Here is a 23703-nt window from a genome sequence, read left to right on the forward strand (position 1 = left end):
CTACAGGGCCTCTTGAGCTCAGGACAAAAGTGCTTTTGACAAGGAGCTAACTATGTAGGATGTAAGAAGATGTAGCAGGCACTAAACTAATTCATCAACAGGTGAAATAAGCTGGTCAAGGACAGGCATAGAGGAAGATTGTGGTTGGTATTTAATACACCGGACAAACCAAAGGAGACAAAATGAGAGAGAACCATCTTCCACATTAACAATGGCAACTAAAGTATGATAAAGAAAAACGCTGCTTGGAAAATGGTTGGAAATTATGTATTTATGACCATGAGCCAGCACTGAGAGTAGCAGCTGAGTGTTAAGACAGAGGATGGACTGTCATTGCATTAGTGAATACTGAGCATACTGAAGCAAGTTAAATGCAAGAATAGACTTCAACACACATCAAACCCGCAACACCAACATGATAAATCTAGTCAGAATATTGACGAACCAAGTCACAGCTACACATGCATGCAGACCTATCATCCACTCACCTTTGCGATCAGGTTTGAGATTTCGGTCCACAGGTGGGGGCTGGCAGTCACTGAGCATTGGCCTACGAGGAGGGGTTTTGGGACTTGAGCGGAATCCCATGTGGGCGGGCGGGGGGACCTGCTTTCCCAGAGAGGAGAACTCCATGGTGCTTGGAGTCATGGGCACATAGTTGGGTTCGTGCATTGGCTCTGTCAAACTGCCTGAGTGATGATGTGACGGGGAGTTGGCGCTCATGGGTACATAGTTCTGGTCTACTTCCTCTGTGGACTGGCTTCCCACTGGCATCATTCCTTTGTTTTTCTGAGGGTGACATGGCACACACATATGTTCACAAATAAAAAGAGACACAGTGTAAGGCTGCCTGTATAGTGGAAAACTCAAATGATGTGGCAACAGCAAATCAATCAAGAATGAATTCAAAGAAACTACCAATACAAAAATATGATGGTAGCCAGCATGTGCTGCGCTACCAAAATGCTGAAGAATTGCAGGTAGATGCTCAGGAGCAGCAGCTAACATGTACTACCAATAAACCAGCAGCATAGCTAGCCTTAATATTTAAGCTTGCTAGCAAAAAGACTTAGTTAGTTAGTCTGCTGATTATACAATCGGAAAACGAATCCAACAAGTAAACTGAAATAATCATTACAGTAGCTGAATGTAAACTATTATAAATTAAACTAAACTAAACTAAACTAAAATATTCTTTAGTCTGAATCAAACAGTGTAATGAAAAAAATTGAAAAACTGCAATAACGACATGAATGTTTCCCTTTAAGGTGTTAGCCTCTTCCTAAATGCACAGCAGGGATCAACAGTAAAATGATCTTATCACTTACAAAGTAGCTGTTGAAGCTTTCATTGAAGTCAAACGAGCAGCTTTTGTCAGAGGGGAATGATCTAGGAATGTCATAGCAGTCCTGGGATCCAAAATCTGCAAAAAACACATCATATAATTGCAATACATAATGGAAGTTAAATGGGATAAATAGTAGCAGTGATAGTTGCTTAGCATTAACTATTTTATCTGTAGGACACAACATGATAATTTCACACTAGACTTTCTGTACCAGTGCGAAATGCCAGCCATTCTATGCCATAACATAATCCTACATATACACAATAGAGGCCCAATTAAAATATGTGATTGCATGACTCTACCAAGATTCATTTACTGAGTAGGACAGAGCTCTGCCATTGTGTGTAAGGGCTCCACTATGAGGTATATTATAATTGTTTTTTGCATTCTCATTATGCACTGATGCAGTCACTAATGCATTTCACTTACCGCCACAAGAACCACAGCAAATGCTGGGAAGAGCTTGTAGGGCAAATGATAGTGTCAGTTGAGGAAGACTAAGTGGGGTAAGACCATGATGGGGAATAATTACAATGAGACATGTAATGAATGAAATACTGTAACTGCATCCAAATACATCAATAAAAATATGTTTCAAATGATTCAGATGAAATCCCATGCTTATTAAAGTGCAAATCATTCACATATACTGGGTTATTCCTGCTCAGTGATTCCTTACATTTTCATTTTATTCCCCTTGCATCATCAAAATGCAGATAGAGATCGATCTTTCAACCCAGTCTCTCGGTTGGAGAAATATTCACCACAGCCTCAACGCCATTCAGTGTGAAGTTATACAACACATCATCAGATGTTAGCAATGCACAGAGTTTAACACGGGTAAGACTGATGACTGACTTTTGGTTTGTGTAAACAACTATCTTGCAACTAATACTTCTGTAATGACATTTGTCACCACAAGAGGGAGGAGTATGTGGAAGAATATACCACTTTGTGTCCATCTTTACATCACAAGTCTCCTTGACAGAAAGTTGTTTTCAATTTATTTTAAGCCTTTCTATAAAAGATGTACATTGATCTAAGATTTGTGCTATTCAGGTAAATTTCTATCATTAGAACTACTTCCTTTTTCTATTTTTACTTAACTATTATAAAAAAATTCATCTCTTGCCTATTCAAAAGATCCCTACTCAGGCTTTGATTTGCCAGGTTTTAGTAAAATCTTGTCCAGATTTGATACACAGTGAAAGTGATGATAGTGCACAGAAATTGCTGTTATGTGATACAAACTTGTGAATCTCTACTTTGATAGATAACATAATATTTTAAACATCACATGAAAGATTAGTGATGGTATAGTATGGACAACAAGAAAGGTAGTCCTGATAATTAGCCGAAGATATCTGTGGTAAGTGAGGACACATGAAGATGGTTCTTAATGTTTCTTACTTGCTTTTAAATGTAAGTATGTGTAATTGAGTACTGTAACCAATATATATGAGTGGAATTGCTGCACAAACCACTGTCAAGTTCATTAAAGGCATTTGCAGAAAACTCTGTTCAGGTCCGATAAGGTTTTGATCATTTGAGTGGATTGTGAACAAAACAGAATAATAAAGGTAAAAACGGGGAATGCAGCTGGAAGAAAATATACTAAGAGCTCCAGTGACGTCTCTTATCATCCATCAAAAGAAAGCTAAAAGGGTACCGAATGCAAACATAAAAGATGTGCAAAAGCCTCATAGAGCCATTTATAATGTGTCTAGTTGAAGAAAAATATCACTACACATAAAGGTAAAAATTTTATAGAGGAAAAAGGCTTTGTGAATGTGTGTGTCCTGTTACACACTATATTTAGATTTTTATATTTCAGGATCATAAAAGATATTTTCTTATCTCATTGTAGTTTTCCAGTGCTCTACTACAACAGTAAAAAAAGAGAGAGAGAAAAAAAAAAAACAACTCTCCCGACACAAACCTTTACGGAGGCGTGAACAGTCCACAGTGCCAATAGTGTTGCTGCGTAATGCTTTATTCCCAGCACTAGTAGGCACACAGTAGTTCCCATCCGTCTCTGAGGCCGACCGGGGCACACAATAGGTGTCCGTAGGTGAGCGCTCAGCAGGGGGTGGTGGGGGTCCTGAGGTGGAACTGAGCGAAGGCTTGGGTGGTCTCGGAGGGGGGACTACATCTCCCCCGCTCTCTGAGCCTCCTACCCCTGTTGACGATGACAATGTGCGGGGCACCTGGTAGGTACAGTTTGCACCAGGTGTAGGTGGGATATCATAACTGATGGAAAGATTGCGCAGCTGTGTCTCCATCGAGGGCTTCCGTGATGGTGTGTTGAAGACATAAAGCTCAGAGGTGTCCCCACTGTCTAGATGGGCTGGAGGGGAGGAGGCCGACTTGGGGAGCAGCACAGTGTCCTGGGAGTAGCTGCGAGGGAGGTGGTAGAGGCTGCCATCAGTTGAGAGCGAGGCACCACGTGATGGAGGCGAGTCGTAGATGGAAGAGGCAGAGGCAGGGGCCGGGTGCTGTGGGAAGAAGCCATTGTGCGAGGTGTGTTTAGCTGATGAGGTGGAGGATGTAGGCGTGCGGTGAGAGGGGAGGTTGTCATTCAGGTCTGTCTCTGAGGAGGTAGACTTGGAACACTCGGCATGGGCTCTGAGAAGAAAACACATATATACACCAGGGAATTAAATATCCACACAAAACAGGTTGATTTAGAGAAGTTAAGAAATTCACACAGTCATAGTAAAACTTCACAGCACTGTTCGCAAGTCATTGTTAGTAGCCTAAGGTTATAATCAGATACCTCTTGTCACTAATCTTTGACACCCTCTTATAATATAAGCACCTCTTTTTGGGGAAAGTGGATAACTGAGGGACTAAGTAGCTGTTGGGTAATATCTAAACATGCAGTGTTTAGATATAGTGTTAAGTACAACTCAGTCAGTTTTGATCTACAAAGAGATAATTGCTTAAGAGTAAAAAACTTCTAATCCAGCACTAATAATGATCTACAAAAGCCACGTAAATCTACAGTGTTTGTGTGTCTCTGTTGGTCTGTCTTGTTTTCTTTTTTATATACATGTGCAGCACTCCACACAAGCAGGCAGTTCCAGCTGGATGGCTGGCCACTCACAGACTAGCCTGTGGGGGAAGAGTCTTGCTCTCACACTCCTCCAGGAGCAAATACTCCTGGTCTCCCTCCAATGGAGAGTGAAGCTGCACGGAGCTACACACACCACACAGCAGAGACAAGGAAAAGAGTGGCAGTACAGATGAAATGTACAAAAAGAATAAATGGGCTGAAAAAAGTGTACAGAGAGAAGCTGACATCACAATACAGCACTCCAACACAGTGAATATGGAATCTCATACATACAATAGAGGCATACGTACACAAACTAACTCACCTGTTGGGTTCAGGCTTTTTACTCTCACAGTTGGCCAGCCACAGGTAATCCTGAGGCTCCTCTGAACTGGACTGAGAGTCCAGGTGTCGCACACTGACCGGTTGGTATGGAGGGGGCACACTGGACAGCACTCCTGCTGCTGGACCAACAATATTACCCAGTGCTGGATGTGGGGGGGTATCCACTACCAGGCCTCCGATGGCTGACTGGTGAGCAGCTTTTGCTGCCTCTGGAGGAGAAAAACGAGAAGGCTGGGATTAACTTCTCTCAAGACCGTTTCTGTTTATGTGTTTGTATATCAGGCCATGTGTGCCTCAAAACACTTAAGGCCAAATACAATACAAGGTTTTCCACAGCTGACTGTAGAGGAGGTGGGCTACAACCATTGAATTAATGATCACCTCCACTGACAACAGAAGAAATTAACACACTTTTATGAAAAAAACAAGATACTGTAACCTTAAAGGGAAAGCAGCAGAGGTGCTCCTTTGCAAAGCAAATGCTATTTAATGAATGAGTGAGATTATTATTTAGCTTGTCATCTAGAGACTAAAAATTGATCACAAAAAATGAGATAGCATCATGATCTGTCAGACTCGGCTCAGCAGCTGTCAGTGAATGACTGATCAGGCTTACACATATTACAGTGGCTTTGTAGTAATTAAGTAATTAATCAGGGCAGGACAAAGCAGATTTGATTATCAACAGCCAGATATTCACTTCATGTAAAGTAGAAGTTAGACATTCACCAGCTGGGCTCTATAATCTGTATTGAAAACATCAGCTCCATCAGATGGACTTCCACTGAATGTATTTCATTAAATCCAGTGGACTAATTTGACTGACCCATTTCATTTTTGGACTTTTTACTACTTTTGTATTGATCCATTTTTAATCCTGATGTTGGATTAAAACCATATTGTTGTATTTTTATATTTCTACTGTTCCAACTTCTTGGTAACCTATGGCTCCTACTGAACCCCCAGTTCAAATAAGCCAAGATCTCCTACTTCTGTGGACCTGCAAAGCCCATTGAGACAGTGTAGGTGATATTGGTGACTGATGATATTAGGCAGAGAGTAAACAGTAAGCCGTGTTTGCTAATGTCTACTCTTGCAGAGTAAACTTGGACCCAAGCTGTTTCTTAGCAACCCAATCCCAATGTAACAGTCTATACTCACCTTCAGCATTTTGACTGATACTACATCAACATTACGTCTCTATAATGTCTGAACTTCAGGAGCTGGTGTGTGTGTGTGTGTGTGTGTGTGTGTGTGTGTGGGGGGGGGGGGGCTCACTCTGATGAGACAAGGACAGATCTCAGATATTTCTTCGCAACAGCTCCCCATACTCTCTTTCTCAAATTCAACCACAAATCACAGCTGAAACTAAAACACAGGGTGTCCCTTCTCAACTGATCCAGGAAGTTCACAACAGTTGATAACCTGACTTGGGCAGATTTCCTGGGAGAAATAAAACAGTAGGCAGTCCAGCTCAATGTGAAGGAAGAGGTGTGGTATGCGTGACAAGATTCCCTAAATAACACCGGCACTGGCAGCTGATATCAATCTCACTGCAGTCATTGCTGTGAATTTACACAAAAAAGACCATAACGAGTAAGTATTTTCATCACTTTTCACATCCAACAACCTCTAAAAGCTTCACTTGTTCATAGACCGTCTGAATACAGTGTTTGCCTTCAGAATCCCACACACTATTTCTCAGACAGAATTTCCTGAAGGTCCCTGCTTTGTCACACTGAGTTTTCAAATATCAGAGTCCTTTTCAAACGCTTCTGCTCAAGCTGATTGTTGCACCACACAGAGAGCCAAGATGCCTGATGCGTATGCCGGGTGAAATATATCTATGCTTTCATTCCACATCTTTCTACTTTCTTCATCTTTTCACAGTCCTCCCACTCTCTTCAATAACTGTGATGGTTGTATCTCAGACAAGGTCCCCTCTTTCTCTTCTTTTAAAAGTAATCTCTCTTTTTGTGCATCATTTGCTCCTCTCTCCCCTCTGCTATCTTCTTCCCTTTTTCCTATTTGTTGGTTAAAGGTTTAAGTGCTGATTCATACAGGAAGAGGGAAAATCCCCTCTGCTCATACTCATCTATACCTCCTACACTGTCTCTCAGCCCTCCTAATGTTCTCTCCTCTAATATCTGCCCAGCCATGAAGCACTCTAGCGTGGCCACACACAACAGAAGAGTAGGAGTTGGGTCTCACATGCAGAGAAGTGTAAGCTGCCGCAAAAGAGAGAGCCAAGGACATTCTTTTGTAAGAAGAACTGTGAGGAGGGCTATCTGCAAAGATACTTGTCTTTAGACCTAGTTGCTCCTTGTATAGTCTCACTGTTTGTTTTCACATGCTAGTTTCAATAATTCTGTAGCAGAAGTGCCATGAATGCTGTTAACAGGGTTGCCCTGCATCACTACCTATGTACCTGAGGCGGAGGCATAGTCACAATACTGTGGAGAGGACGACCCTGGAGCAGCATGATGAGTGACTCAGTTGTGAGGTTTATAAAGTATATTCTTCTCCTAAAAGAATCCTAGTGATGTGACATGTCACACAGTGAATCCGTGCAACTTCTATGCCAGTTCTCATCACACTAAAATGCTTACACATCTAAATGAGGAGAAAGAGAAACCATATTGGACCAAAACCCTGATGTAAATAGCACAACTTGAAATTAGGCTCAAAGACAGAGAGAAAGACAGGGAAACAAGAGTATGCAAACGAGAGAGAATGAGAACTAGATAAGAGGGGAAGGATGAAGGAGAGACAGTGAGACCAGCAGATACACAATGCTTTGATTATCCAGTACTGGGAACAAGAGTAACGTGAGCCTCAACATAACACATGGATCAACACATGGATCGTTAGACCTTGGCTGAGAACTATGCTGAATACAGGCCTTCTGGCACATTCAGCTGGTTCACCTAACTCCTTCAGAGATAAAGAGGCAGATATTTGAGAGGCACAACAGTCAAATGAGAGACCAATCAAATGTACAGTAGTTATCTAGTGAGCTAATATTGTTTTGTTCAATCCTAGCAATGCATTTGCTTACGGCTAGAGATGAAACACACCCAGATTTAAAGCTGCTGAACAGGAATTCAGCTTTTCCTGTATTACTGTACTATATCAGTGAAGACTGTTGGTGCATTAGAAGATCAATTCTTCTACACTGAAAAAAATACACAATCGTCATTGTGGTGTGCACTGGACACTGTAGCGTGACAAGTGTAGCCAATACTACTAAATTGTTTAAAATTATCTGTGAATTGAGTTTGAATTTCGACACACTACACAGTGCCCATAGCTTTCATGCTGGCTAAACGTAAAATATTTCAGCACTGTTGTGTGGTTAACTATCTAAGGCCAATCCTTACCGTCATCAGTGGGGTTAAAACCACAGATGTCGCAGATGCAGCGAACCCACTTATTCATCTCGTCCTCGGTGTCAGCCACCAGGTAGAAGACACGGTCAATGGTCTTGATGTCAAATATGAAGCTGTGCTCCAAGTCCTTCTTATTGAACGTCAGCCCAGCGTCCACCTGAGGGAGAAACCGACAGAGCTTATTTAATTTGGAATCAGTCAAGACAAAATGGATGACTGAATATTTACAGCTTCCCAAAAACCTCCAAGCATGTTAAAATGTAACTTTAGTTTGTGCTCCTTTGAACTGATGATTACATTCAAGCCTGAAAAATTAAACTGAGCATTTTCAAAATTTCGTAAAAACAATGGCATGTATTGTTAAAAAATATGGCAGTTTTTTTTTTTTCAAATTTGACTTGATGTATTTGTGAGGAAAATAGTGGCTTAAATCTGTGACTTCAGTGTCCTAAGTAATGCAAACACCACAAAAGTAAAATTATGAATATATTTGGGCACATGCTGCAGCTAGCTTAAAAATCAATTATACATGTAGAAATGTGGAACTGGGGCTCTTCAATTTGCAGGCTGGTAATAATGAAGAACCATACCTGCTCACACAAGTTGAGATCAATCACGCGGATGGGCTTCTTGGCATGGTCATTCTTGTAGTACTCCAACACGTCTGGGTCGCCTGTCAGACGGCCACTGCGAAGAACAAACCACCGCTTCTTCCATGCCTGCAGGGTGAGCACAGAAATGAGGCCAAAGGTTATTTGTGTGTTCTCACAATGACTGCTCCATTCCCAACTGACCACAGGCTGGCCAAATGCTTTATTTTTCCAGTTTAGCCAATGTGTCCTAGCATAGCTTGTGTCTCTGTGTGCATTCTCCACCAGCTGCACTGGCCTCACTGAAGAATACTGAGAGCCAGAGGGAAGAGGCCCGCAACCAGAAATATGTGTCTGGGATAACCAGAACAAAAGCCACATAGTTTGGTGTAGCACCCTGATTGGGGTGAATAACCAAATCTATAAGGAGAAACAGGCAATTAGGTCTTTTCTTTCAAATGGTATTTGTTGTCTGTGAGAATATGGCACCACAAAGCAGACAGAAGAGTTTAAATTCAGGCATAGCAGACACAGAAAAGTAGATAAGATTTATGACTTTCACTCAGTGTACATAAATAAAAGACAGTTTAGTAATAAAATCCTTATCCGACAGCACATTAAGTACATTAAAGAGAAGGCAATGAGAGACCACTAGCTTCCTGGGATAATTTAATAAATCAGTAATAGATTACTGAGGGCCACGCTATAGAAACATGATAAAAATCCCCCCGTGCCACTGTAATTCAAAATACAGCTTCAAAATTTGTTAATGTACCATGCATATGACGGGTTGTTGTTTGAAAGATAAAGGTCAGTGAGAGTGAAAGGCTTCTCCAGGCCTTCAACATAAATTCAAAGCCAAAAGCTGATTAATTTTGGCACTACACTGAGACTGTAACCTTGCTTGTAAATTGTGTTTTCCACATTGGAGTTTTATCTAGAGAACATATCCAACAGTGGTTAATTTAAATGTAGACTCAAGGAGGTCACGAACTCTTGATTTTGCTGAGTCACAGCAGTTAGGCTCAACATTTTGTTTTAAGGTCCAAAACAAGCTCTCCTCAAAATAGAAGCAAGACCTGTCTGAGTGACTGCTAGATTCTGTCGTAAGATAAGGGAATTATTCAAAAAAATTTCACTTCCTTTACTGCTTAAGCGAGGGCAATTATGTACGGACACTTTGTACATATTTCACCAGATAGTGTATTACTAAAAAACATGAACTCCAAAATGAGAGGATAGATTGAATACCAGAAACTTTCCCAGGACTGTTTAAAATGTGAGTTTAAAATGACAGACAAGACACAGACACAGAGATCAGATAGATCAGGAAGCAGACCAACAGAGTGTGAGGAATGCAAACTAATGCTTTGTTGTTGTTGTTTTGGGGTAGGAGATTGACCGTATTAAAAATGCTGTGGGCTTGGATTTTTTCATCCCTTCGCTGTTTTTCCATCCACAGGGTGTCCTTTGTTAGTGGGCCAAGCCCCGCACTGAGACAGCATGAAGAGCATCAGACCTTTCCCTCCAAAAACAGGATGAAGAAACAAGCAGAGCTGCAAAGCCCCTGGAATTTATACTGCAGGCACACAGACATACAGAAACGACATGGACAAAACACTAAAACATTCAATAACACACATAGTTTCATACAAAAAGAATCAAAACCCCGTTCACATCCCACATGCAGCACATTGCACACACACATGCAACACATGTTTCACACACTATAGTTCAAAAGGCCTGCATTATATAATCACAAACACACCCACATAGTCCAAATGAGGATTAAACCTATTAAACCTACATCCTTTGAGGCAGGACCACTTAAATACCAAATTTAACCATAAAAACTAAAGTGAATGTGCAAAGACAACACTGATGTGTGTTGTGTTGGTTGAATAAAGACAGTGGGTGTGGAGAGGGAACCTCTCTCTCTGGCACATGACAAAGCAATCGTGGGTCAAGTTACCCTGTGGGGAACAGAAGGACTGAGAGCTTAAGTTACAGCAAGGCCAGGCCCGCCCAGGGTGAGAGTGTTGACAACTGGGTGAGTTGTATATGCTCAAGACAGCAGCTAGTGAGGCCTGTTGAACAAAACCGCTTTATACTCATAGAGTACAGTTCCTTTGAAAATGCATGAGAAAACAGGTCACTTGTAGTTAAAAGGAGCAGAGTGGAGAGTGTGCACATCCAAGAAACCTTTATAGCTGAAAAATTTAAAACTGAAATCCAACAAAAGAGCCACACGCTGTGCAGACAGTGGCCCATGGATTTAACATAACAATGTTGCAATTTCACTGAGATCTTTGTTAAGCTTAGTCAAGTAAACATGACAAAGAAGACCAGGCAATATGTATAGTAATCACACAGGTGACTGTGTGGGGTTCCTGCAGAATTAAAAATGAAACTACACTGACGCCCTGAGATCACAAAGAGGGGCTGTGAAAACACGCTGAATCTAGTAAATCACAAACATTTTATCAAGTATAATGATCACATAAACTATCCAAAAGAGAAGCAATTATCATAGAGGGTACCACAAAGAAACAATAAATATAACAAAAAGAATGGACAGACAAAAAATAAATATATAAGCTATGTACAAAAATGTAATGGGCCAAATTCATACTGAGGAAATACTCAAAAAGATAATGGAAAAGAGGTATCAATGGCTGTTCACCCCTGGAAGGGACAGTCAAAATGTATCCTTCTTAAAAGATGTAAAAAAATAAATAAATAAAATTAATCGTACTGTGAAAAATGTATTCCAAAAAAAAGTGGACAAAAAATTTGTTATTGCAGGTTGAAAGGGCCTCACTGCCTTGCACCAGCCTCCTTGTGAACCGAGTCTTTCAATTGTTTCAAAGAGCACGACAAAAACTTTTGGTGAGACAGCTCTTAGTTTTTATGATCCGAGCAGATTTGCAGCCCCCGCCCCCCCAAGGAACTGTGAATCTTTAAACTGAGACATTTGATAGAATGTTTTATGGTCATTTATTTATCATAAAATGTTTAAAATCAAAATTTTATTTAAAACCCTAGCGTAAATGGTGTTAAGGGTCATTCTAAGTTTAAAGCGGTGGTTTGTGATTCAAAGAGCTGCAGCTCTGAAGAGAATCTGCACATTAGGATGGTTACACCACTAGTTCTAGGATGACAAGCTGTGTGGTAGCTGGAGCATCTATCCACCATCTGTGGGCTTTCACACAGCTTTCCTCATGCACAATTATACACACTTACTCTGTTTTATAACACTGATTTGTAGCACCCATTGAGTCCCAGACACGTGCATAAAAATAATCACTTATTCTTTTATAATAGAGTGCTGCAGTAAACAGCCCTAAAACTTGAGTTAATATTTTTGCACTTCCGGTTCCTTTGACCCTAAATGGATGGGTTTTTTGATTGGGTTTTTGGTTGGATGCCTGTAATAAGACATTTTCATGTTTTATTTTACGACATAAAATATGTCAGTAAACACCCCACTTGTGACGTTTCAAAGCTCTTACATGTCTTAAAAAAAAGGCGGTTGCTAACAAGGGGCTGAATGAGAATACAGAGGTTGTCAGGGACATTAAACTTCCACCAGTCCACCTTTACAGCCTTGTTTTGTTTATACTCACACTCTTGCAAACTATCACTAACTTTCTAAGAGAGACAAATTTCAAGTTGGAAGCTTAGTGCTGGAAGTCATGCAACGGTGGTGAAGTTGGTTTATATTCTAACATTAGCTTTTTACTGAAGGCGATTTTATTTAGGCTTCAATAATCATAAAAGTGACGTTCAATTGTGAAGATTATCTTGCTGAACAAAATGTGTCAGTATCATAAACTTCCATTTGTCACAGAGTTTATTTTCTGCAATTATCCAAAAGACGATGAAAAAATTCTATTGGCTTTTTGTTTAGGGAACCAGGGTGATGCTAATTTACAGATACTTTCCTGATAGCTCCGCTCCATCACGCGGACATGCACGCATAGCCTGAGAGTTACACCTACTAACTATTTATATTAGGGATGTAAGCTGTCAGGGACTAAACGAGTAAACACTGTCACCCTTGCGAATCAGCACCAAAAGTACTCGTTGTTATCTTTATTAATGAACAATGCCAGTTAACTGCTGCATCTAAGATGTCATGCAGCCATCCCCCGCTAGCTTGGGCTGCAGTTCCGGCAGGTGGCAGCACCCCTCTCCCTCTGCTAATGCCAGGATGTTGTAAACAAGCAAAGAGAAAAGTGGGACAGAAAACATTTTGGTTGTATGTAAGCTGGGTCAGAATGAAGTGGCACATAACCAGTCAACCGCAGCCATGCTTAACAACATTCAGCACATACATGTGGACATTAACCTGCAAGGTAAGAAGGCCGGTGGTGCTAGCACTGCTAACAGTTGCCATGCTCCACAAACCAATATGACATTGTTTACCCACAGACTAGTAGACTAGTCTAAATTTAAATTGCTGTTTAATCAACAGGTAAATAAGTCGTTAGGATCATCCTTAATTTACATGACATGAGGTTAAGGCAAGAAATTGGCATCCACTGTATTTACCCTGTTACAGAAAAATCCAGTAGTGGACAGTAATCACATTTCTCCTCTACCTTCTTCCATATTTTTAAACCAGCACTGGCATTTTTAAAATGTATTACTGATATGTACTTCAGCTCTAAGTGTTCTTTCTTCTTTTTTTTTATAACTGGCAGCACAGTGGGAGAACAGGCCCTTGTAGTGAGACAACTGTTTTTTTTCCTAAAGTGTGAATGTGTGCTTATGTGTCTGAATTTAAAAATACAGTACTGAGGAAACTGCTTTTTTTAAAAATCGACTTTTGTTTCACTGGTAGTTGAGCTTTGGCTTTACTTCTACTGGATAGAAGGATGTGCTGCCTTTTCTCTTGATTAGACTAAGGAAACTAGTTTTTTTTGTTTACATGTCCTTACAGGACCCACCATCACTGAGAATGAATGGTCTGAGAGCAACACATCGACTGCACCAATGTCCACCAGAACTGTCTTATTTAACTAAAAATAAAAACTTTTCCGAACAAAATCATTTCACATATGATATAATCACATGACTACTCCACCAATTGTTGTTTTAAGTGCATGTAAACACACATAATATCATAATGACAGAACACAAACCACACGATCATGCTCTTAACACAACGCCACAAACATCTGCCAAACGATCTTTGCCAAAAACTGTGTAGTAGTCCACCATTACATACCTCCTGTCAAGGCTCATGAAGAACACAATGAGGCATGTAGTCCTGATTTTACTATTGTGTTTTCCATTGCAGCCAGTGTTGTGTTGAAGTAAGGGCTAAATCCCAAATACTCAAAGCCAGATTGTAGTACTCAATAACTGCAGGAAACATGTACATCCATTCCAGCCTTCCTTAATACACCAACAGATTCTGAACCACTCAGATCACTCAACAATCAGAGCCTACTTCAGCTTGTAGGAGTCTAGTGTTCGCTGCACCAGGGTTGGGAATGGGACGGCATGGGACGATACTGGACTGAGATGGGGAGGGCTCCCCTGGCATGGCAGCTGTCCCCACCAGCCCTTTTCTATCCCCCTCCCCCTTTTCTCCAAGCGTTCTTATGTCTTCTGATAGGGTGAAACACAGGAAGACACCCGCCATTCGCCCACTCAGGTCCTACAGCCTATGGGGGCCAGACAGAGACGGCATTGAGGGTCTGACTAAGATGATGATAGGGGAAGAGGAGGGTGGGAGGGTCAGGGGGGAGATGCCAACTGAGTGGAGTCACGCTGCCGTCAGAGGCCTCCTGACCCAACATCACTGGAGCGTGACAAAGGCAAAGGTGAAGAGAAGGTAAAGTGCGTAAAGGACAAAATATGCAAGAGTGAGAGTTTAATATCTTTCCAGAAAGACAATGATGGAGAATGAGAAAGACTGAGATTAGAGATTAGCTCCATCCTCAAGCACCAGGAGGACATTCAGTATATAGTAATGCAATACAATATAAAAGCTCTGCAGCTAACACTACTTTTTAATGGAAATGGAAATGCTGCAACCAGCAGCCAGCCAACAAAGAGTCCTGCAAATATACCCCTGGCCATTTGCTGCCAATTAAATGTAGTGAATAAGTGAGTAAGAAAAAGTGTCAAACTATCTCTTTTTGACACTGACTGGAATCAATAGAAACTTTGTCCCCAAAGTCAAATCTTAATTAACTATTACAGCTCATTTGCTTTTGCTTTTCAATATTTCATTGTCTAAATAAGCCATAGCTTTCCCATATCAGACTTTGGAAAAGTTCTGCTTGGTACTATGCCATGCCCAGATTTATATTATGAGAAGTAAAGAAATAAATGAGATAAAGTGGCAACACTGCCTCTTGATTAAAGACATGGCAAGACTCCCAAATGCAGCAGGATTTGAGCAAACACAGTGGAAATGTGTTTGCCTGCAGCTGCTAAAGAAGAGGCAGTGTGGCCACATCAGTCTCCTGCTACAGAAATCACTCTAATTCAATAGTTTAAATATATGAAACTAGTTGCTAGTGTACCATCCTGCCAACACCACTCAAGCTGCACCAAGCTAGTTTTACTGTGCTTTAAAGGCTAATTGTGCTTCATAGTTTAGATAGCTTAATGCAGCCTAAAAAGCCTTTAAGTGCTCTAATTGCTAATGCGAATGTTCTGTCATCACAGGCTGTTAAATTGCATACTTAAACTCATCCTCTATATCTCTAATGGTAAATGATACCGTGACAGGCTGGGGTTTCTGTATTTCTGCAGCAGCAGCAGTTGGGTTATTACACAAGACTCTCTCTGCAGGATAATGGCCAGTGTGCTGTTTCTATGACACTTGTGTTGGATAATACATGAAAAGTGACACCAAAGTTATTTGTGTTTCAACTGGTGCAGGTGTGCCAGCATGCGTTAATGCATGCACAACATGTGCTTGCTTGCACATTAAGTGCAATGGACCAAAGATGATTGTAGGGCAGTTAGAAGGACACTAAATAGATTGCCAGCACTTTATCTTGAGGGTTGAACTCCCAGACTTACTCTTACTGTGAAACAACAAAGGTTTAATATTTCAAATTTACTTCATAGGCAAGTTTACACCCAACCCTTGGTAACCTATAACTTCACAGGTTGTAACTTAACTTGCAATTGTAAGCCTACAACGTAGTCTCATACAGTTTTAATCCTCAAAAACAAACAGACAGCCAGATAAGCATGGCTAAGTGAAGTGAAGTGCACAGCAAATATGCTGCATCATAAACCCAAATACACAGGCACGAAGGGTTCAATGCTTCTTTTAAAAGGCTGGTATCTATTTTGTGTGTGTGTGTGTGTGTGTGTGTGTATGTGTGTGTGTGTGTGTGTGTGTGTGTGTTATATCAACGTAATTTAACAATACCACCTATTTACCATACCATACTTACATACAAATACACAAACCAATAGAACTGCCAATAGTGGATCTGTGCAAGTATGCATCTATCCCAGGTATCTCAACATGTACTTAGATACACAGTCCATGTACATGTGTAACAATACCGTGGTACAAAAGCTAAAACCCTGGCTCTCACAGGCAGGAGAGGCTGTGTGGCTGTCTTACTGTGCTGTCAGACTCACACCGGTGATTTTTTCACACAATGTCATTGGTCACAGCTAATTAAAGAAAGAAGACAAAAAAAAGAACAAAGAGGAATACACACAAAGAGAGAAAGATAAGCAGAGAACATCTTTGTACACAATCAATACAACACTTCTATTTGGCAAAACCTCAGTATGCAGAATGAAGTGCTTATCTGGGCAAAGAATCAGCCTCTCTTGAATGTATAACTATAACTGAAGTGGCACATTACAGGAGCACTCTCTGTGGGCTCGTGTTGTGTATCAGTGCTCGAACATGTATTTTTGACTTGGATATGTGTATTAAAAATCACTATAGGTTCTGAGTAAATAACAACAGATTAGCAAGTACAAAGTATCATCTGTGCATTTCAAAGTGGAATACGCAGCACGAGGCACTGAAAATCAGTATACAATGGACACAGCTGTGATCTGTTGAACGTGAGCAGAAGAGATCTTTTTCTGTGCTAGCTCTGATTAAGAAGTGATTTAATTAAATTTTGAAACAGTGGCAATGCTTTACACTGTTTCAAAATTACAGAAAAGAAGTAATACCTTGAAGAATGGTTTGGGCAATGATAATTGTATTATTCACCTCTGCATACAGATAATCAGTGTTTTGATATTGTTAGCTGAGCTCTCTCCACCACACCACTCTCTTCACCAAATAGGTGTTAGCATTAGCTTAGCTCACAGACTCTGGATGCGTAGTTAGCACTTAGCAGCATGCGAGTGGCTGGGCCATCTGTCCCATCTGAGTGGGCTGTGGGTAAATGACCTGCACCCCAGCTGCACTGACTCATCCTGACTAGGACAGCTTCTCTGTTTGTTCCTCAGAAAAACACAAGGGATAGAGTGAGGGAGAGACGGGGCGCAGGATGAGCACAGGGTGAAGACGAGGGAGAGAAGGTCAAGATTTTTGGTGATAACAGAACAAATTAGTATGTGCTATCGTTTAATCTGCCAGAAATCACCACCAGACAACATTTTACGGCCAAGCAGAAAACAGACCTACCCCTTTTACGGTCAGTGGATATGTCATAAAGAAAAACTTTTCTTCTATTAGTTTTCCACTCATACAGTGTATCTCTCCCAAGCAGGAAATTAAACATACAATAGATTCCAGATTGTCAATATTGGTCTGTGTTCTATTCAGGACAGTCTCATTAGAAGGAATAAGCAGGCCTAGAGTTATGTGTAATCTTACTCAGCACTGATGTGGAAAAGCATACAAGAAATTCATTACTTACTGCTATATTAGAGAACATTTCATTATTTGACTTGCTGTAATAGCTTCAGTCAACAATATTAAATTGAAATCTGGTGTTAACATTTAAGGATGTCATGTACCTGAACCTAGTACTTTTTCTAGGCTCAATATCCAGGAAGGATCTGGAAATGTCTCATGATTAAGGATGAGGCAATGAAAGGTTAAACTAAAGCAACACCAAATCAGTGATGGTCTTTGTGCTGTCAAACGCAGGCAGTCATGTGTCCTGTATGGACATATAGAGGTTTTGGGGGAACAAAAATGAAGGAGTAAATTTCAGAGTACATGACATTTTCAGTCATTTGGACAAATACTTAATATACTACATAACAAGCAACTGCTGACGCAGAGATGCAGCAAAACTACCAAATATTTCCATGACACTGCAATCTGACACAAATGCAGTAAACAAATATGCAATCTTGTAGACCACAGTGCTTCCCTAAGCCTCACTATCGGGACCTTAAGACGGTGCTGAACAAAGGCTTTTCTAAGAAAGGAGTGTCGAGAGCGTCAGAGGTTTTGGCGCTCTTGGCCTTAGTGACGAGGTCTGCAGAAGGAGAAGGAGAGGAGGGACAAAAGCTCCTCTATGCTTAGTGCCGCAACTTGTATAAATCAGTCTTTGTTAGCAAGACATGACTGGGATTCTTGCTAAACAGCTATTTTTACATCCTTGAGCACCAGAGAGGGCAGTTAACGTCCAAGTAAAAGTGCATGGCCTTTGGCTAAGTGAGGCGGTTCAGCGAACGTCATCAGCCCTCCGCCTGCTGGAAGGACAGGGGACTTCCATGAAACATGTGCATTCCTGAGGTCCAGCATCCTGGACAGTGGTTAATAGTCAATCTCTGGGCCCAAGGTAAATCTGATTGGTCGATTTGTTCTGTTGAGATCACAGTCATGCATGATGGAGTCTTGTTAGATAATCCAATTCATGCTCAACCTGATGTGAACTACAGCTGACACTGTTGGTGGGAAGCACTGGATATTATTCACAACGGACAGAGTAAACAACTGTCTGGCTAACAGCACCTTAACAAACTACACAGGGTTTCACCCTGAAATAATATTCAGGGTGTTTCTGTATTTACCTGAGATTGGACTTTAATATAGGCACACATATAGGTCTTTAAGTTCTCCATTACATCAATAACCCCGTCAGATGATTTAGAATACAGCGTTTTTAACTACAATATAGCAAGAGATTCTATTAAAAAATCTGTAATCCTCATTTCAACCTGAATATACTTACTTATCTCAATTCAGTCCATATAAGACAGAATGTACAGTGTTTGGCTTGATGCATTACAATAATCCTGTTGGTTCCCATTTATAGTTAAAGTTAACCAATTCTGGCAGCAGTGGGGGGTACAATGTTCCACTTTTTCTAAGGTAAAGAAAATATCCGAGTGGACCCATAATGGAACGGGAATTGATATTAAAGGCTCCAAACAAGCTACGAGCTTTGATGAAGTAACCACCTCTTTGCCGTGATCCTACAGCGTTAGTGCTATAAGATAACTCCTAAATGTGCGAAATAAGATCGAGCTGATGCCATCGCCAACGACCAACAGTTATCACAATACTGAGCTCAGCATCCTGATTTACTACCGGAAAAACAGCTTTTATAGTCACACTAATTACCACACAGTGAAAGCATTAGGCACAAACAAATAAGATGATTTTCAAATCAACCTGGTTTGCACCTGCCTCTGTAAATCAGGGGGTGAGTCTTTATTTGTATCACAAAACTGATTCTCTGCTACGCCTGCCTTAAACAAATAATTCCTTATTACAACATTCTTATTACTGAGGTTCAGTGAAAAACAGTAAGCCTACCTTACAAGCTGTATATCCAGAGCTGTTTTTTTTCTGTCTTGTAGAGTTTCTGTTATTGATAGTGAGTAATCAAGTGTGTTGTTGTTGTTGTTGTTGTTCCTACACTTATTTGCGCCTTTGCGCACGTTATCATGTGGAGCAGTGTGTGAGGGTCTGCAGTTTGTGACCTCTCCCTCCTCTGACTTCCTGTTCTATGTAATCAGGTTGTCCCAGACCTTCTTAACTGCCACTGCTAAATCAGAGGGGGTGGGACAAGGACAGAATTGTGGGTGTGTGTTAGGTTTAAAAAAATTGTAGTGGGAGTGCACCCCAACATATCCAACATATTATTTCATTTACCAACAGTTGTTTCATTTTTGTTACAATTTGGATCTGTTTTTATAATTACAGCCATCACTGGTATCATTCATTGTTCAATTAACATCTTATTTTCCAGTTTTACTGCAAATATACACAGGCACTGTGAACCTACCTGACACAGCTTTCAGATTAAAGTGCAGAGAGAAACATGAGAGATCACATGTGTTTTCTAACAATTTCAGTGTGACCAAATTACACAGAAAGAAACACTTACTTAGAAGTACAAATGGAAGTGAGCATCATGTGACTACCTGGACTGTGAAACTGCCTATCACTTTATTTCCAATGATTTAGAATGATCTTTCACTGTGTTATGTTGTAACAAATATCCCCTTCCAACAGGAAAGACATCACATTAAGCAGGTAAAGATGGCATTTCATGGGGGCTTTACAACCTGTCTCATCTCAACGCCCATGTTGCAAATTCCTAGTTGTGTATTCCTTTCCCCAGATTACAGCAACATTCCTAATCAAAGGTCTGTGTGAAGCTCATAATTATAGACAAATCACTTTCCTTGCATTTCTCTTTCTGGTGTTGCATCTGAAGGCTCCATCCTCTTCCCTGGATGTGAGCCTTCCTCTGCTTCCTGTGGAGACTTTATGATTCTGTTTCCCATCTGCACTCTCAATAAAAAGAGGTCAGAGATGCCACAGCATGGACAGCTTCCTCTACATGCCTGCTTCACAAAACCTCACAAAAGCCCACAACTTCTCCTACTGCTGCAAAGGTACCTTGTCAGTGGCTGGAGGTCTTTCAAGTCAAAAGATAAGAAGAACTTACAAAGTGCATAAAAATGCAAAGCTCTTACCCAGATTTCAACAAAATATTGAGGAATTGCTTTGCCGTTCACTCCTATAATTTCTATTCTACTTTAGGATTTGGGTAGATGTAACTATTTTTTGGACTCCGACTGCATGTTGGAGGCAATGATGTGTTTTTCATCATGTTGTGCTGTAATAAAAAAGTGCCCACTCATCAGCACAAAGACAAGCGAAGTTGCCAGGCAGCCCTAAGGAAGCTAAGTCTTGCATGAGAGCTTTGCAGACTTCACTTTTCTACATACAGAGATACTTTTAACTAATTTTTGACCCTCACCACAGTGAGTTGTTGAGTCTTAACAGCTCTTAGCAACAGAGCTGCAGATGGGAAATTTTTATATAAAACCAACCAGGCAACTCAGTGACGATTTGAGTATCTTGTTCACTAAATTCTCTTGATAACTCTTTACCATACCTAGGCCAACAGTGAAGCATAAAAGTGAAAAGCCATTATGAATCATTATGAAAGTCATTGTCAAAGTATGTCAAGGAGAACAACTGACAAAGACGCACTGTCCAAATAAACCATTTATTAAAAGTCCCTGTTCCTAGCACCCATACCAGGACTGTGGCCAAAGACAGCAGAAGACATTAACAAAGAGAAATAGAGTGAGAACAGGGCTAAAGATAGGACCACCCAGGCAAACAGACTGAAGTAAGAGCAACATTAGCTTATGTGTGCCTGTGTGTGTCCTATTGAACTCTTACACGTCCATCTTGGAAACACCCACAACAAAAATTTTAACTCCCAACTGTCTCTGAACTTATCAATTATCATTCATGTCCACAGCATAGCGCTGCTCCCATGTGAGAGTCAACCTCTTCATTTCACTCCTCTCCAAGAGAAAACAAGAGCAAATCTTTGTTAAACTGAAACATCACATCCTTGCTTTGTGTGCATGCGCCCCATCTTCCCACACAGGTCAGAGACACAACAGTGAAAATCTCAAGTCTCGATTCTTCCAGAAGAACCAAAGCTCAAATCCAGAATTCCTTGGCAACTACACATCCATTTTTTATTACACTGCAAATGACTAACCTTGCATTAACACATACTGTAAGTGCTCTTAATTTGCCATATTCTAGTTTATGTTTTGTATACATAATCACAAGCTATCACATGAAGAATAAATCATGAGTAGCTAGTCTACAGTGTACAGTTAAGAAATTTAAATCCTGAAAAATGCAAACTAGAATGTATTATGACATGTATTTGGCTCTTGGGGAAAATATATACAAAATGAATATAGTGATAATTATCAGCATTATTTATAACACTATTTTAGTGTTTTACAAGATCATAATCTTGTTTTTCTGTTTTAAAATGCTGAAAACAGATTATGAACACATTCAACTTGTAATCATTCATTTATACATTTGTGAACCACAATATCTCAATCTGAGAATTTCCTCAAGATACAATTATATGAAGTGATTATAAATGGAAATATTGAATTATCACACAAACCACACAGCAAGTTAATGAGGCTCTGTAAAGAAACTGGTGCAGCAATGTGAGCCAGCACCAGCCTCTGTACAGGCTAAAAGGCCAAATAAGTGGGCTACATACCAAAAACAGAGCAGTGGTTTTATGCAGCTGGGCATATGCTATGTAGGTAACATTTGTGCATTCCCACTTTGCCAGAAATAAACTGGTGAGCTGACATCTGCTGTGTAATGTTAAGACAGCGTGCATGTGTGTGTGTGATTAAAATAGCTGTTTATGCTCTTATGTGGACACCATCTGATATTAATAAATGCTTTAAAGACAGAAGGAGAAAGAAACACTTCTAAACACCAAATTTCAGCAGCTGTGTGTACATAAAGAGCTCCTCCTGAGAGTGCACCATACATCAGTTAGACAGCCATCCTATATGTATGCTCATCAACAGTGTATTGATCCATAAGGAGCACCTACTGTATGATCAAAACAAGCAAGTTCTCTCCATTCATCATCTACACAATCCCTCACTCCCTCTCTTAATTTACCATCCCACAGTCGCTCTGCTTTCATGTGCAGCTGTGAAATTCTCACCCAGCCAGGCGCCATCTGACCCAAGCCCTAACAATCTACGGTAACTGTCCAAAGAACACAGACCCTGGTAGTCATACTGCTATCTTTGCAAACAGTGCGCACAAAAACCAACATTCTCATGAAAGACCATCTGAAGGGCAAACAGGTGTTCTTAGTTTATGGGCTTTCACAGGTGACCTAATAACAAGACAATGTCACAGTTCTTCAGGCTATTTTACATCAAAAACTAAATATTCTGACTGAAAACAGAACCCACAACCACCCTATCATTAGGTCAAATATACAGAAGCAGGTTCTGGAATAATTCAATAATGTTTCAACTATTATCGAACTTCAGCTTTGTCCACAAAACTTTGACAAAAAAATATCAGCAGTGGAAATTGTGGTGCTTACCGAAGTTTTCAACGGGAGGTATTACATTCTCTCAGGCTTTGTTGGAGAGGTATTCTCAACCAAGTGTGTGGTTCCTGGTACTTATTCCATACAGCCCAGGACCATGGTCCTGCTGTTACTCCATTGGCTTGGACACACACAACTGTGCAATTGCTGTGGTTGCTGCACTGAATCTTTGTCATGGGGCGGGGAAAGGAACTCTCCGTCAAGTAATCATCCATATCATTCATTAGAGTATCCACAGACAGAGGGAGGGAAAGACCGAGAGAGAGAGAGAGAGAGTGAGAGGGAGAAGGTGGGGAAGATGTAACAGAAGACAGCATAAGGAAGTGAAGAGCTGATCAGTAGTTCTGTACTGTGCCTGAATGCGGTGCTCCTGTTTATTTTCATAAAACAAGGATGGTGCAATCAATTTTCTATCATTCACATTTAACGTATTCCACCTCCAAAAAAATAAATGAATAACAAAAATAGCTATCCCGGGCCTCCCTTCACAACTTTCCAATAGGTTGGCTCCAGACTTAAACCATGCTCACAGGGTAAAGCATTAACTCAGAGGGCGCAGGTTTAAACATTAACACAGCTTCACATCATGTATGACTGAGGGAGCACAGAAGTGTCAGTAGTTACATATAATATA

General features: G+C 40.6%; 1 protein-coding gene across 12 annotated transcripts in view; it reads right to left on the reverse strand.

The window, feature by feature from the left end:
- Nucleotides 1-23703, reverse strand: part of gab1 (GRB2-associated binding protein 1) — a 52268-nt gene that overhangs the window by 8466 nt on the left and 20099 nt on the right. For 7 of the 12 annotated variants that reach the window (XM_056371604.1, XM_056371606.1, XM_056371603.1 and 4 more), the window contains 7 exons: nucleotides 8728-8856; nucleotides 8129-8294; nucleotides 4729-4957; nucleotides 4455-4547; nucleotides 3288-3973; nucleotides 1329-1423; nucleotides 489-789 (listed from right to left, as the gene is read on the reverse strand). In XM_056371604.1, coding sequence (XP_056227579.1) covers nucleotides 489-789; nucleotides 1329-1423; nucleotides 3288-3973; nucleotides 4455-4547; nucleotides 4729-4957; nucleotides 8129-8294; nucleotides 8728-8856 — 1699 coding nt within the window. Of the gene's footprint in view, nucleotides 1-488; nucleotides 790-1328; nucleotides 1424-3287; nucleotides 3974-4454; nucleotides 4548-4728; nucleotides 4958-8128; nucleotides 8295-8727; nucleotides 8857-13960; nucleotides 14159-19456; nucleotides 19601-23063; nucleotides 23183-23703 lie in introns of those variants that run through there. The other 5 variants (XM_056371607.1, XM_056371605.1, XM_056371610.1 and 2 more) reach the window with 4 other exon arrangements.

This window comes from Seriola aureovittata, chromosome 3 (assembly GCF_021018895.1).
Source record: "Seriola aureovittata isolate HTS-2021-v1 ecotype China chromosome 3, ASM2101889v1, whole genome shotgun sequence".
In the NCBI taxonomy this organism is placed as follows: Eukaryota; Metazoa; Chordata; class Actinopteri; order Carangiformes; family Carangidae; genus Seriola; species Seriola aureovittata.